Source organism: Telopea speciosissima, chromosome 1 (genome assembly GCF_018873765.1).
Source record: "Telopea speciosissima isolate NSW1024214 ecotype Mountain lineage chromosome 1, Tspe_v1, whole genome shotgun sequence".
In the NCBI taxonomy this organism is placed as follows: Eukaryota; Viridiplantae; Streptophyta; class Magnoliopsida; order Proteales; family Proteaceae; genus Telopea; species Telopea speciosissima.
Window position 1 is genome coordinate 80,051,908 of NC_057916.1, and position 16,455 is coordinate 80,068,362.

The 16,455-nt window shown below is 36.2% G+C and overlaps 1 protein-coding gene across 1 annotated transcript; it reads left to right on the plus strand.

Annotated features, from left to right (window-relative positions):
* The first annotated feature begins 1,927 nt into the window (after positions 1-1,927).
* Positions 1,928-3,710, plus strand: LOC122660955 (gibberellin 20 oxidase 1-D-like). Its single transcript, XM_043856223.1, has 3 exons — positions 1,928-2,729; positions 2,833-3,154; positions 3,234-3,710. Exons 1-3 carry the CDS (start codon positions 2,131-2,133, stop codon positions 3,498-3,500), a joined length of 1,188 nt encoding a protein of 395 aa, XP_043712158.1. The 5' UTR covers positions 1,928-2,130; the 3' UTR covers positions 3,501-3,710.
* The last annotated feature ends 12,745 nt before the right edge of the window (positions 3,711-16,455 follow it).

Consider the following 16,455-nt stretch of genomic DNA (forward strand, 5'->3'; position numbering starts at 1 on the left):
TTTTATTTCCCTGTTTTTTCCCATTGGCATTAGGGTTTCTAACCTTGTGGATTCAAGAGTTTGTTAGTATTAGAATGACATCTAGGCCCCCATACTTCCTATTGGGTCACAAAACATCAATTCTGATATCGACCAATGGAGTGTGATTAGGTTGCTCATCTTCTAGTTCAAACGATTCTATGAAACAAAAAAACACTTTGAATGGTTAGGGGGTGTACCCAGTGCACAAGGAACCCACCACTGTAGGGTCTGGGGAAGTTCATAATGTACATAGTTTACCTTTGCTTTCACAGAAAGGCTATTTTCAAACTCAAATCCGTGACCACTTTGTCACAATGGAACAACATTTACCGTGACCACGTGATCAAAAAATACTTTGAATGGTTGATGGGTTAAAATAAGCAATCTGAAATACAATTTTTTTTTTTTGGGGGGTGTTTGGTTAAGTGGGTGAAAATTCGATGGGCCTGAATCTCAATGCAATACCAAGTGACATTATTAGCCACATGGCAATGTTTGATTGGTGGGCTGGCCTCCCTCCCTACTACTATGTGCAAAGTTTGAACCTAATTTAACTCTGTCAAAATGCCATTATCAAAAGGAAATGGTGAAAAAACAAAAATCAATGAATAATCATGAGCTCTGAAAATATAAAGGGAAAATGTTCAATTGATATGATACGATTAAGGTAGGACCCTAAATTTGATACATGACCAGTATTGGTTCCCCTCTCGATTCCCATTCAACGGTTTGGATTAGTTCAATTGGTAGCTGAATCGTTATCCCCTCCAATTCGCTGTCCCCTTCAATTCCTCACATGGGGGCAAAAATGACCACCCTACCCCCTGTCTGAAAAAACTGCCCAAGGTGGGATCCACTCCCCTTATTAGAGGAATTGGAGGAATTGGAGGTGCCCACGAATTGGAGGGGATAATTATTCCCCTTTCTCTCCTCTGAAGTTCTAAAACGATGCATGTGGGTAATGGTCCAACCAAATCAATTAGGTTTTAAGACAGTTCTTAATAGTTAATAAAGATCATGTTTATTGATTAATTATCTTTTTGTTAAAAAGTTAGGAACCCTTTTTCTTCACGGCGAAGGAGGAATCTCTTCATCCCTTCCATTGAACTTGTTTGATTGAACTAGAACGGGGTATTTTCAACCTTGTGCAATAAAGAGTGGGAGTTTATGATGATATATGATACCAGTTACAAAGTCAAATCATCATCCTAATGGTGATGGGATTCTTCTTTCTCCACGAGTGAAGGAAAACTTTTCCTCTGCCACCAAAGTCATTGTTCAAAAAAAAATCAGAGTCAAGACATTTGTCAAGGGATTTTTATCAAAATTAAATATACATGGCATAGTCATCAAGATCAACAGCTTGGTCAAGCTTGTTGAACTCTTAGAGTCAATAATGAAGATTTTCAATGGCAAGTGAGACAAATCGACTTCGTATGCAAATGGATTAAGTTTTCCTTCAACCATGGATAAGAAAGACTCTCCTCACAACTAATGATGTGACCCAATGATTGAATTTTTATGTTTTCATTAACATACCCTTTCTATGGTGAAGAGATTCTCTCTTCACCATAGAGTTAAAAGAAATTTAAACTAGGTCTTATGCAAATATAGTCAACTTAAAACTCACTCTAGAAATAGTGGAATGGTTTTTACCGGTTCGACCAGCCAAACAAACCAGTTCATAATAAGAGGAACTGTGGGTGGTTTAAAATTCTTCTAGGGGGCCTTACCCTATACCCTTGATTACCAAATTTTCAGGTTTGTCTATGAAGATTTTTTTTTTCCTCAAAAAAAAAATTTAATAATAATAATAATTTGAAAAATGAACGTTGACATGGCACGGTGCTATTTATTTACATATTACAAAAGGCACAATACATAGCCAATCCCTGAGTGAAGTGAAGGAAGGGGAGAGAGAGAGAGAGAGAGAGGGGGGGGCAGAGAGTGAATTAATCCATAAACTCCATATGGGTAGCCTTGCCTTTTCTTCCTCTCCCATCTGCAATCTGTCTGTCTTTGTCTGAATCTTGAGATCAATCGATCTCAAACCAAGTTTCTCAAGTTATATTTCGATTCTCTTCATAGCAAACAAGCTGATCAGATACAATGACAATCGATTGCGTTGCAAATGCATCGATGATGAGCCTTCCCTCGTCGCCACAACCACCGATGTCTCCACCAAGCGAAGGAGATGGGAAAGAAGAGCAGCAGCAGCAACAACAACCTCTAGTGTTCGATGCCGCCGTCCTTCGACACCAACCCAATATACCTATACAGTTTATATGGCCTGACGAAGACAAACCCAGTGCTGAGGCACGAGAACTCTCTGTTCCACTCATCAACTTGGGTGGGTTTTTATCAGGAGACCCAGTTGCTGCTATGGAAGCATCAAAACAGGTTGGGGAAGCCTGTGAGAAACATGGGTTTTTCCTGGTTGTAAATCATGGTGTGGATGGGCAACTCGTTGCCGATGCTCATAGCTACATGGACTTCTTGTTTGATATGCCGCTCCATGAAAAGCAGAGAGCTCAGAGGAAACCAGGAGAGCACACTGGGTATGCTAGTAGCTTTACTGGGAGGTTCTCTTCCAAGCTCCCATGGAAGGAAACCCTCTCATTCCGCTACTCTGCTGACATTCAATCAACCAACATCACAGTAGAAGATTACTTCTTGAATGTCTTGGGTGAACGCTTCAGGCAATTCGGGTGAGGCAAAAAAACAAACACAAGATCAATACCAAATCTTGTTCATTCATTCCTTGTTGAATCTAACTTAAAAATTCTTGTTTTTGTGTTTGATTTGTTCCAGGAAGGTGTACCAAGAGTACTGTGAGGCGATGAACAAACTCTCACTAGGGATCATGGAGCTACTAGGAATGAGCCTAGGGGTCGGAAGAGCTCATTTCAGGCAGTTCTTCGAAGGGAATGATTCAATAATGAGGTTGAACTACTACCCACCATGCCAAAAGCCACATCTGACTCTAGGAACAGGGCCACACTGTGATCCCACATCCTTAACAATCCTTCATCAAGACAATGTTGGTGGTCTACAAGTATTTGTAGACGAAGAGTGGCGTTCCATAAGTCCCCATTCTGAAGCATTTGTTGTTAACATTGGAGATACTTTCATGGTAATTTTAATTACCAATGATGAAATTGAATAAATTAATCTGGGTAATGTCTCAAAATGGATTAATTTTTTTATTTCAGGCTCTATCAAATGGAAGGTACAAGAGTTGCTTGCACAGAGCAGTGGTGAACAGAGAGACACCAAGGAAGTCACTAGCATTCTTCTTGTGCCCACAGACAGAGAAGATAGTGAGGCCGCCGAGTGAGCTGGTGGACAAAGAGCACCCAAGGAAGTACCCTGACTTCACATGGTCATCGCTGCTGGAGTTTACCCAGAAGCACTATAGAGCTGACATGAAGACCCTTGCCGTCTTCTCCCAATGGCTTCATCAGCAAGAAAACAAATGAAGCTGAAGCACAGAGAGAGAGAGAGAGAAAGGCAGATCGATTTCGTTCCAGTCAGCTTTGGATCCACTCAACGTACGTGGAGATGCTGCACTTTTGACACCTGTTTTGGCATTCATGGAGGCTTTGTGTTAGCTAACACCTTTCTTCTATAGATATATAAATATAATTTTTATTGTCCATTTTTTAGGACAATATAAAGAAGAGAGGTTGAGCTTATGAGCTAAGATCCGTTAATCTTGGAATATCTTTGCTTATCGAACTCAATTATTCTGCAAAATTGCAGGAGTAGTTGCAGGGAATCTCTTCAATGTTGGGGTGGAGAGTTAAATAGAACCCAAAATTATGAATTAATGGAACACGGATTTGATTAAGAAACCACTGCAACACATTTCAGATTCATAAACTACCTTATCTATGATCTCTACCCACGACGACCCACGATTTGAAAATTTCATTCTTTCTAATTTTAAGCACTCAAGAGAAGAAAATTGATTCTCTCATCAATGGTTCAAATTTCCAACTTCCAAGTTGTTTGGGTCACTCTGACGGGTTGGTTTTAGTTTGGTGCAAAACCAGCCCAATTTTGGGTTTGGGTTATGATTTCCAGCCTTAGCCCAGCCCAAAGATTAGATGATCGATGAGTTGAGCTTGTTGGGCTTTGGGTTAGGTGTAGAGTGTAACGAGATGCGGCCCAAGACATGGCCCATTAGGACTCTCAATTCCGCTGAGATGATGGGTTTAGGGAGGGTTTAATTAATCTTCTTTTTTCTTTTTTCTTTTTTTAATTTTAAAGGTAAAAATATTGGGTTTAAACTACTAATACGTGTAGTTAATTTTGTATTATGTGAGATTTGGAAGGATGTGAAATAGATATTGTCTTGATGTTTGTCGTCAAATGATGCAACATTCTCCGGTGGTGACATTTTCAAGATTCCATCGATTTGTCCTTTTTTTTATTATTTATGTTTTCACACGAATGCGAATCTTCTTAATAGACACATCTAATTTATTTTGCCACGTGAGAGAGTAATATGATAAATCCTGATCGTTGGATAAATAATGAATGGTCTTGAGTATGCCACGTTTCAAATTTTGATCATCCACCCTCTCATCTAATGCCCTCTCATTGTAGTCGTCTGCATCGTTTTGGTAGTTTTTGTATTTTCCATTCCTTCGTTTTGCTACTTAGCCAACTTAGATAATTCGCATACAAGTAGGTGACCTTTGGGATTACTTATGGATAAAGTGAGTTTCATTTGACCTACCATGTGCTTAAACGGCTATGAAGAAAAACTAGGCCCTTTTTATTTTTGGTGAAGAGAGTTGTCTGAGCAAGTAGCATAGAGGAGCACACCAATCAAGGGGTGCTTTAGTGGTTAGTCAATAAAGGCGGGGAGAAGATGGAGAGATGAGAAAGATATGTATAAAAGTTGTTGGTATAGTCCACACCGGGAGCTCGGAGAGACTTTTCTCATTTTCTTTAGGGGAAGAGTTCTTTGTGGGGGAGTGTGACTACTATGCGTTCGAAAACATCAATAAGGCAGACAATTCCACCATTTCATAGGGGGTGGGGCGATCATATTGCCCCATCTGTCTGTGGGTGCAGGTGCCACTCTCCCTCACAAAGTTCATCTTCCCTTCTTTTATATGATAAAAGAAAGGGAGGGTTTTTTATGCTACCAATGTGAGGGAAATCTCCCATGCCATAATAATTGGAGTCGCATGTGAATTAGTTTTGTCAATAGAGAGCTCAACTTATCACGAAGGAGAGATAGAGTGTCATTAATATTCGAGTGCATTTGAAAACATACCCACATTGATAGAATGGGAATCTTTTCCCTTAAAGCTCCATTAATTTTCATGTAAAAAGACAAAAAGGAACATTTTTCTTGTATTATTGAATTTTTCACTATTTGTTTTAACATAAATATATAAAAAACAAGGATATTGATCGAAAAGCTAAGAAATTTATAGATAGAGATAAATTTTCATATAATATAGGTGAATTATTATTATCACAAATATCTATAATTTTTTCAAATGTCATAAAACATCTATTCTGCCATGTGGACAGATGATATGTCTATTATGACCATTGAATAAAGAGAACATGATCTAGACTAGTCAGGTGTCAGATTTTAGATTATGATTCAATCAAATACCCTCTTTTCTATTGGCATGCATCTCATGTATGTTCATGCATGTGTATCAATACTCTATATATTTTTATACATTATTCCAACTCTGAGTGGAAACAGACGATTTAGATTAAAAACACAATAAAAATGAATGGTTCTTATTTATCTTGTGATTTTAAAAACATCATCTTCCCTTGTTACATGGATAACTACCCTAAATCGTGAACTAGAGACAAAGTTCATGTAACTTCAAGTTCACATTCTCTACACGAACATACGCTTCATGTGCTAACATCTATCCTTTTTGTTTTCGTAAATATCATTTTCACCTTTTAAATGACAAGAAGTGAAACAAGTGTTAGTACCTAAAATGTAGGTGCAGAGTATCTCAAACTCCGTAACTTCTGCCTACACCTACCTCTCTCTCTCTTCATGACAAGGGCCGGGTCTCCTGAAAACTTTTCCTTTTGCTTGATTTTGTTTCTCACTCTCTCTCAGAGTCTCTCTTATCAAAATCTAATTTCTAAATGGTTGTTTCATCAGTAATTTGATGGTGGCTTGTGGAAAGCCAAAGTAAATTTCTTTGCTTCCCACCATAAGCTATAAATATATATATATAGTCTATAGATTATTGGGATCTCATGCATGCATTGTATGTCTGGGGATTGGGGTACAAAGAAATTTGTATTTTGCATTTGAGACAAAGACTTGAGAGGGTGATGAGGTTTGGCCGTTAATACTTTCCCTTCAAATCAAATCTCTCTTAATTTCTGATTTAATTAGTGTATTAAGATAATAAGATATATTGTCGTCTCTATGTTCCTAATTAAACTTCACTCACTCACGTAACCCCATGTAACACGTTACATTATGTTTTTGTTGTTAGATAAGGATAACCTTAATTATTTTAAATATATAGTTCATCCGATGTGTGGGGCCATCATCATCATATGATTCATATCACTCTCCAATTGGACAGTTAATTACTTTCATGTTTTTTCTCCTTTGGTGGGCTTTTTTGTCCTTACTCAACTTAATCGGTGACAATTAAAACGGGTCTCGGCCGGACCCCATGTTCATGTCTTTGTCTCTCCATTGCATGTGATATATATATATATATTTAGGTAAAATCCACTGGATTTGACACGTGATCACCATATCATCCACTCTCCCCACATGAATCTAACCATGCCCCCCACCCACATTCCTTTGGGTTTTGTTGTTTTGGGTGCCTCTATCTTCAAATACACCTCTTCCTTATGTACGTATATATGGATTACCTCTTATTGGTTTTTATTATTGCCTAATGCAGTTGGTGAGCCATGGTGTACTTTATGCCCATATTCACTAGGGGGTCTCGAGTTCGAATCTCCTGACTGGTTCCTTACCCTCTCCCTATTCCTCTCCCCCTCCCTTAAAAAAGTAAAATATATTTTAAAGCTCTCAATTCCAAAAAAAAAAAAAAAAAATGTTCTTTGGGGGTGGGTGGGGGGGGGGGGGGTCGTAAGCCACACCTAGACATAGTAGCAGGCGAAATGATCGCCCTAACCCCATGAAAGACCAAAATCCCACCCCTAAGATGCCAATGTGTGCTCTCTCATTGGCTACCGCGTGGCCCCTATGGCCCTATGTTCCTCCTATTTATATATTGGGACTTGGGAGTTATAGAATTATAGTTTCATATTGATTATTTGGGATATAGGAAAAAGAAGCATGAATGGCCTTTTTCTAGATTAGTTTAACTATGTGGGGCTCACATTGACATTCTCTCGTATCTAACCATGTGGACTACATATGGATGATATCATTTTCCAACCCCTCATTGGTGTAGTTTATAGATTACTTCTTACACTGCCTTTTTAAGAAACCTTGTTCCTTGGGATATTGATCATATTTTTATAGGAGAAAGTTCTCTGTCCGGGAGTGTGGCCTATGCCAGCACTCCCATGAGTCTATCTCTCTCCTCTCCATATGAAAAAACACCTCTGCCTCTTTATTTTGAAGAGAAGAGAGATAGACACATGGGGGTACTGGTGTAGGCCACACTCACTCCCGAACAGAAAACTGCTTCCCTGTTTTTATATACCATTAATTAGACTATCTTCACCTAATATTTTAAGTTTTTAGGTTTGATCCCCGGCCAAGTAATAAATAATCACACAACTCATGTTATAAAAGCTGTATAGAATTAGAAATTTGTAGTATTAATTAATTAGATCCAAATGATGCGAAGAACAGGGTGGTTTAACATCCTAATCCAGAGCTTAAAAGGCATGTAAACAAAGAATACAACTCATGATGAGGTGCTCTATCCATCTTCCACAAACTACAAGTCTGTCCATGTTAGATTCCAACGTGTGCCTGCCAGGTATAGTCTTTCTTGGTCTCCATCTTCACATGTACACAACAACACAACCCTCTCTCTTCTCTCTGCTTGATCAGAACCTGTTGTGTAGCTAAAATCATGTATATATATATATATATTTGCCCAACTTCATTGTCGCATTTGGCTTTGGGATTCCCTAGCTCGGTTGGTATTTATAATTAATGGGATATCAAATGTGGGTATCCATTAATCTGTTAAGAGTTAAAGATTTATTGGCCATGCATGTTGAGGCATATATAGATCTCTCTTTTTTATATTATGTAATCATAAATGGGTTTCCTAGGTGAGCCTCTTAAAGGTTAATATTTTTCTAAATGATTGATATATTCTCTTGTACTTAATTATTAGCCATGTTGAGGACCAATTAATGTCATAATTCTTGTTTGTTGGATAGTTAGAGAGACTAAATAATATTAACTAGATTAAACCACATTTCAAACCACTCTTATCTTTGAAAATTATTATTCCTTAATTTTATGTAGTCCCCCAAAACCAGTTGCATGGTTGATATCAGATTATAATTAGAATTTGATTGGTCTCATGTCTATTTTGATGATTCACCATTTTGGCTCATTTTTTATCTTCACAATCCAAACTAGATACCATATATATATATATATAAGCTCCAAATGCATGATAGCTAGAAACCATGCATGCCTATCATATCATTGATCGAATCTACTCAGCCAACTACAACTAGAGCTTCATCTATAAAAAAAAAGACATTGAATTTTGTTTAGACCAATATATATATGTATGAATGATCATTTTATGTGGTTTAAAATAGATCTATGATTGGACTGTAGGATCAATCAAAATCTATTTATAATTCTATTTTATTTAGATTAAAATAAGTTATAAAATCAAATAAAAAATATAATATTTCTTTAGAATTGAGAGAATTTAGAATAAAAATAGAATATAATATTTATTTATTATTTATATTATTATTATTAATTACATTAATATAAGATGAATATGCATAAGAAATAAAATAGATAATTTCAGTAGAATCGTTATTCTCTGAGCTTCAAGCTTAAAGTTTATCGAGAAAGGTTCATCTAACCATCTTTCTAGACGAAGCAAAGTATCTCCTTGCATAACCCATGTTTTTGTCTGCATTTCATTGTCTTAACAGCCTCATCAATATTTCAATAACCATTGATGTTCGGCTTTCAAAGCCATTTGGCCATCTTTGTTTCAATTGCATATTATAAAGGTTTCGAACAACTGCTTCAAATATAGTATCAGGAAATACTACTTTTGGAACTTCAATATCCACAGGCTTATTAGCTAAATGGCACTTGACACATACAATATGCCCAATTGCTTTAAAGGTAAATGTTAAAACAATTGAAAACTTTTAACTATTTTAACTTTTACTTTTTTTTGGGTGGTGGGGATGAATGATATATATATTCAACAAAAGCAAAGAAGCAAGAACACCCCGAAACCTTAATTGTTTCAAAGCTTCATTAATCATTATCGATAGCTAGCTACCATATGGGTCATAGAGTGGTCTCTAACCATATGATACTTACACATTTTCATACTAGAAAAACAAACTATCAATCAACCCTAACCATTCAGCTAATTAGCTATAACTTAATTAATTTAAACCATGAATACAAGATAATATCTAATATATATATATATATATATGCTCACTAAATAATTAATAAGATGAACTACCCACTAATACTTCTGAATCATTCTTCCACCTCCAATGCAATGAGCACATGCTTATTAATATATATACCAATAAACTTATTCTTGGATCCTACTCCACTTGCATAGCCTATAGCTCAACAATTTTTTTCCTCTTTTGAACCTTTTTTTTAAAAAAAAAAAAAATTTGGATACAACTTCTTTTCACCGATGATGAAGAGAGAATCTTTTTATCCACCTTATTTGACCCTCCGAATGAATTAGATAATGTCTTTCAGACCATGAAAATAGGGGTGGAAATTAACAATAAACCCAAAGTCAAATCATAATGTTACATCACCATTGGTGAAGAGAGAATAAATCATTTCCATAACCATGGGTGAATGAAAACTTAATCCAAATAATACATATGTATTATACGAATGAATGACCATGTATATGTACATGTATAAATGTACAAGTAGAAAAGTATGAGGCATTAATTGAAAATATATAAGGACAAAAGGGACAAGGAAGATCTCTAAGGGTTGGAGCCAATCAAAATATGGGGGAAGCATTTGTCGTGGTTCACATGTGCAGTGCTCCTTTCACAGACCTCATACACTAGAGAACAAAAACCAATTGTTTCTTTGGGGATGATAATAAAGACAAAATAGCCGTTTGTTATTAGGGTATATCCCTGCTTTTGCAACTGTTTGGATTATATTATTTTGAAACCTATTTTTCTCTTTCTTTAAGGATATTTTTTATTAAGTGGATATGGACTGATATGCACATTATTATTAAACAAGATAAAAGATAAACGAAAAAAGACAAAAATAATTCATCTTTTTTTTTAATTATTATATTATTATTATAATAACAATACAAATCACACATGATATTGTACCTTCTTCCTAAAAACAAAAGAAGCAACAAAACACTCACCACTCATAAGAGTTCCAAAGCTTTTGCACTCTCCCCCTTCTCTTGTCTTTTTTTGAATCTTTTTCTCTCTTACCCATAAAGCTCTCATTCTCTCTCTCTCTCTCTCTCTTATCACTGCAAACCATAGTCTGTTACCCACCCTATTTACACAAGTAGTAGCATAAAAAATACAAGGTCAATTGTTGAATAGTTCCATTTGATAGAGGCCCAGCCTTAATTCATGGCAGATTGGTAGCTGCTCTACTTCTAACAATTAATTAATGAGCTTGTAATAGGATTAACTATTTTTTAAAAACTTAATTACCATTATTATAGTTCAATTATGACCAAAAGCACCATTTGAGTTGTTTTAGAAAATCTTTTGGGGGGCTGAGGAAGAGAGAGAATAGAAGCATTGTGAACTTTTTTTTTTTTTTTTTTTTGTTGTTGTTGTAGTTGCTTTTATTTTGTTTAAATGAATGTTTGTTCTACTCCCAAAGAAAAGAAAAGAAGAAAAGGCTGTCCTATTATTGTAATAGTACAGATTTCATCAGGCATTATGAACATTATCATTTCAGCCATGCATGTATTTGTCATTTGCATTGGTAATTACCACTGTGTTCCTATGAAGTCCTGGATACTTTTGAGACAAAGTTGTTATTTTCACTTGCATAAGTTCTTAGGGGTTTCTAGATTGCATTTCAAGGAAGCTTTGCCTTGACAGTCCAACCATGTGGAGAGCTGATTTGTTTAATCTTATTAAGTTTTCATCTTAAAATCAATTGGTTTAAAGTGGTGCCGGTGGCCTCTTGTGGCTCTTGTACCCGATAGTTGGAGCACCCACAATTGATGTGTGATTATTACTTCAATACTCCTCCTTACGTGCAAGTCTCTTTTGGGTTCTATCTTCGTGGGTGTAGTAGGTGTAGTAGGGCCCATCATCGACATAGGCTCAACGTACCCGCTCTGCTACTATATTAAGCTTCCATATTGGTTCAAAGTGGGGGTGGCCTCTTGTGGATCTATGGCTCTTATACCCGATAATTGGAGCACCCACAGCCGATGTAGGATTATTACCTCAATAAACATTATGGTTAACAAGATTTTTTTTTTTTTTTTTTGGGGGTGGGGGGTGGAAGGAGGAAAGATTTTGTATCCCTTTATACAACTTATTATTGAAACTGATCCATTAGGGGAGCCTTACCTTGACAGTGAGGTCATGTTGAGAAGCTGATATAATGGTAGATTAGAGGTTACCCTTTACATTGTTTACAAATCAGATTTCAATGCCCACCTCAAGCTTGTGGCCCACTACTCTGTCTTATATACCTTCTAAGTTGTAACAATAGGAACCCATTTTGTTCAAAGTATGACTTAATTATCAATGCCCACCTCAAGCCTATGGCTGCTAAATTCATTTTCCATTGATACTTATCACATTAGTAGATGTGATGTGGACAATAACCAATAAATTCAACTTAGCCTTAACCCATTCACTTGGGGTTGGTTAAATGGATTCTCTTTATTCTGATTTCCATTCCAACACTTCTATTCTACTCAAAGGTGGGTTTTTTTTTCTTTCTTTCTGTTTTTAATTAAATCTAAGCAGAACAAAAGCAAAAGTTGGAGTTATCGAAGAGATATTGGAGCTGCCATGTGGTGTAGATATTTGCTAAAATACTTGTTTGACTTGTTTTTAGCTAATCTTAACAAGACAACACTTGTCTAATATAGCCAAAATTCACTAACATAATAATAATAATGTTATCAACAACACTTCCTAGTTTCCTCTGAAAAGGAGGGGTTGAGGGGGAACTAAAACAGAAACAAATAAATCTTAGCAATAAACCAACCATATATATATTCCTTGGAATCACCAAAAGTTTCACACGCTTTGTTTGAAACATTTAACATCAACTTCATTACCTCAAATTCCTCCAATTTCTTGTCTTGATCTGTTGCTTTTTTTGTTATTCAACTTTGGATCATTAAGTTACAACTGAGATGGCCGAGGTTTCATCACTCATCACATATAGAGTCTCTAAACACTCAATATATGGCTCCTGAGATACAACATCAGATTCAGGTAAACTTGGTTGGTTCTAACGAAGGACACTTGTAATTAAAAGTTTAAACTCCATCCAACTACTTAATTTTGTTCTTCCAATCATTTTAATCTTTAAATCTATAGCAACTGTAACTCCACAAGTACTCATTATCCTTGATATATCATGTTAGGTATTTGATGTCTTATATTTCATTATTTGCATTAGTAGGTTGATTCTGAACGGCCATTAAGAGGTCGTAGGGCCCGAATGAGCAATATGGGTATTTCCGTAAAATATACCTATGTAGGGTTTCTCTATATATTTGTAGCGAGGTGGTTTGTTCTTTGTAATCTGAGAGAGGTGTGAGGACGAGCGGTTGTAACCCTATTCTTCATTGATAGTGAAGTAGATCTCGTCTCACAGTGGACGTAGACAATCTTGCCATACCACGTGAATCTTTATATATATTATGTGTGTGATTGTTTATTTGCGATTTTTTTTCTTTTCTGCATTGTTTTAGGTTCTAATTTTCTACAGTTCTCTTCTCCATGACTCCATTGCCTTATCACATTAGCTGTAGCATTAAGAAAGGGGGAAAAAAAGAAGGAAATCTTGGGTCCCATAGTCAACAAATGGTGAAGTTGAATCTGATTTCCATTACTGGTAAGTTGTATCTTTCCTAAACTTCAAATTGTGACTTCTTTGTCTATAATTTTTTTATTTATTTTTTGGGTGGAAAAGTCTGACCTTATAGTCAGAATTTAACTTTGAGAAGGCAACTTGCTTAACTTATTTGATTTGTAGTTTATGGAATAGTTGATGAGGAAGGGATCCATCCAAAAACCTATCTAGTTTACTACTGAAAACTTTAAAAAAAAAAAAAAAAAATGGCCATGGAGAGCACTTGCACTCCCAAGTCCCAAGTCCCAACTCCTGTAATACTTCCCCCATCTCTTTCTTAATTTTGGTGCTTTCTGAATTGAAGAGAAGAGAAAGAGAAGAGAATCCAAGGGACAGCAACCACTCCATCCCACTATACTTAGTTTATGCAAGCTAATTGTATCATCTTCTCCAAGAGAGTTTCTAATATTTATTGTTTATTAGTTTCCTTTAATGGTAATGGCCAGCACCACGCAGCAATAACACCAACCCAACAAAAAAGCATCTAAGAGTGCTTTGGTAAATAAGCATGCAGAGAAGATGATGTACTCACCAATTTTTTTTTTTCCTTTTTGGGAGAAAGTGTTGTTGGAAGATTAGAACAAAAGTGGGGGTGGACTGTGTTGATCTGGTAGTGGTTGTAGGAGATTTTATTGTCCTTTTAGATTATGTGGTTTATTAGTATTAATTTCCTTATTAAAGGACAACTTCATGTTAGCTAGCTAGCTGTGCAGGTTGGTGAGGTACAGGAGAAGAGAAGATTATATATATTTTTTTTTTCATATCTCCATTGGAAGTATATATGGGAGGCAGAGAATAGTTTTGGAGTTGTAGTTTTTCTTTCTGTTTCAAAACTTAAAATAGCTTTGCTGCATGCCTTTAGTTTATTCCTTGTCCATGTCTTTCTTTTACAGCTTTGGACTTAGTTTCTACTCTTTGCTTTGTTTTATTCTTTGTTTGGTGTTAACAGTAACATCATTAAGATTTGTGAGTCATTTATTGATTGACTTATATGGATGGGTTCACTCACTTCAAACTACCAAACAGATTGGTCTAAATCAGTTTTGAATTTTTGATTGGGTCCACTTGATGGGTTGAACCAAAGTTGGAGAGTTAAGAGAATATTTTCTATAGAGATTAGAAAAGACCCTAACAAATCAACACAAGAGATGAATCCACAACTTAAAAGGGCCCCAGTAAAGGGGGGGAAACAATATCCTTAAAAAATGGGGGATACACCAATATAGAGGAAGGGCAGAAACAACCATAAAAAAGATGTTGATGGAACAACAAAACTAGGGATGGGGAGAAATATTTTATGGAAACTATTAGGGTGTAATCTTTATTTCCCCACTATTGTATGAAAACTATTTAACACTATTTTACAGGAAAAAGGAGCTTTTCCACCCACTGGAATGTAAAATAGTTAGGCTGTTTGGTGACAGCTAAATTTGGCTGAGGATTGTGGAGTTGGTTTAGTATTAGGGGATGGGTCAGCCCACCAGCCCGAGGAATTAATGCCCAAAATCCATGATGGGCTAGACTAACCAAGCCCAAAGCAGTGATCTATATTTAGGTTGTTTTGTATCATATGGCATTTACTATATCATCTTTCCTTGAAAGAAGCAGATATCCCCTTTTTTTTAAAGGGTTTAACCAATAATTAAAAGGGAATTAATCATTTCAAATGGCCTGTATAGGAACCCTTACTTTCACTGTCCACTATTTTGAGCTACATGAAGGAGTGGTTTGGTGGAACTCTACATCTGATATCTGATACCAACATATATAGTAGCCTTTAAGATTAGTCACATGTCAAATTTTAGGTTCTATCTCAATCATATGACCCACATGTATTTGCCTTTATTTTTTTTTTTCCCATTGTTTTTATTATCGTGTAACCATATCTCATATCTTTACACAACCAAATGGCAAAAGAGGCCTACGATTAAAATTTTCAGATCAATTGTGTGAAGATAGCATGTCCACAAAATTTGAGAATCAATTAGTATGCTAAGTGACAGATATTTAAGTCCACATAGGAACTTTTACCTAAGAGGCAAATGAGAGAATCTAATTTGATAAGGATCTACTGGCCCCAATGCCACTAAATGTCTCAGCTTCTCAATGCTGTTCTGAGCCTCCCATTTTGGGTTATAATGGTAACCTGGTTCTCCGCAATTAGCGCACTGTTGAAGCCTAAATGTCATAAGCATTCTGAGAATCTGTTGTTTGATGTTGGGGGTTACTAGTCTCGCTCCAGTGATGGGGCAAGATGTGTCTCTGGGTCAGTCAGAATGTATTAACATGACCCAGTTATACTCGACGCGAACTCTATGTTTTTTAACCAGTATTTTTGTGTTTGTGTACTGAAATCTATTGATCCAAGGCGTCCCCTGACAAATGGGATGGAGGTGAGAGATGATTGATTCATTTGTTTGGAGGAGACAACCTTTGGAAGGTTATAAATTTTCCTAAAACTCTTTGTTATATGTTAGTTAATATGTAGGTTTTGTAAGTTTTTAATGGAATGTCTTAATGCATACATGTATGCATGAGGCTATTGTATGATTCATGTGTTGCATGGGAAGTTGTGTGCAGTGGTTGGGTAGTTATCTAGTATTGAGTATGTGACAGATAGTAGAAGTAGTGTCATCCTGTAGATTAGTCATGGTAAACATATAAGTAGTAGTTATTGCATTAATTCCTATTTAATCTATTATAATGAGAAAAGAAGATAACAATAGAATTCGTCTGTAAAACCAAAATATATATCCCTGTTATCTTTCTCTTTCGCCCAATCGTATCTCTTTCCCTATTATTTCTCCTATCCCACTGCTATACTAACACTCTCCACCCCTACTCGAACTTGATTCCTCTTTACTTCGAAGGAAGAAAAGAAAGAGATCTCCAAGCAATGCAGGTCTTTTTTCTTTTTTTTTTTTATTGTGGGAGAGGGAAGAAATATGGACACTCTTGACCTGCATCTACCAAGGAAACACACAAACATATAGACTTAGTTTCTCTTCACCCATGTTAAGAAAGAATCTCATCATGGAGATCTAACCATTTGATTAGCATGGGAAAGGGAATTTTCAAAAGAGGTGGATGATAATTATGGCGCAGGAATCCAATCACCGGGTCATGTC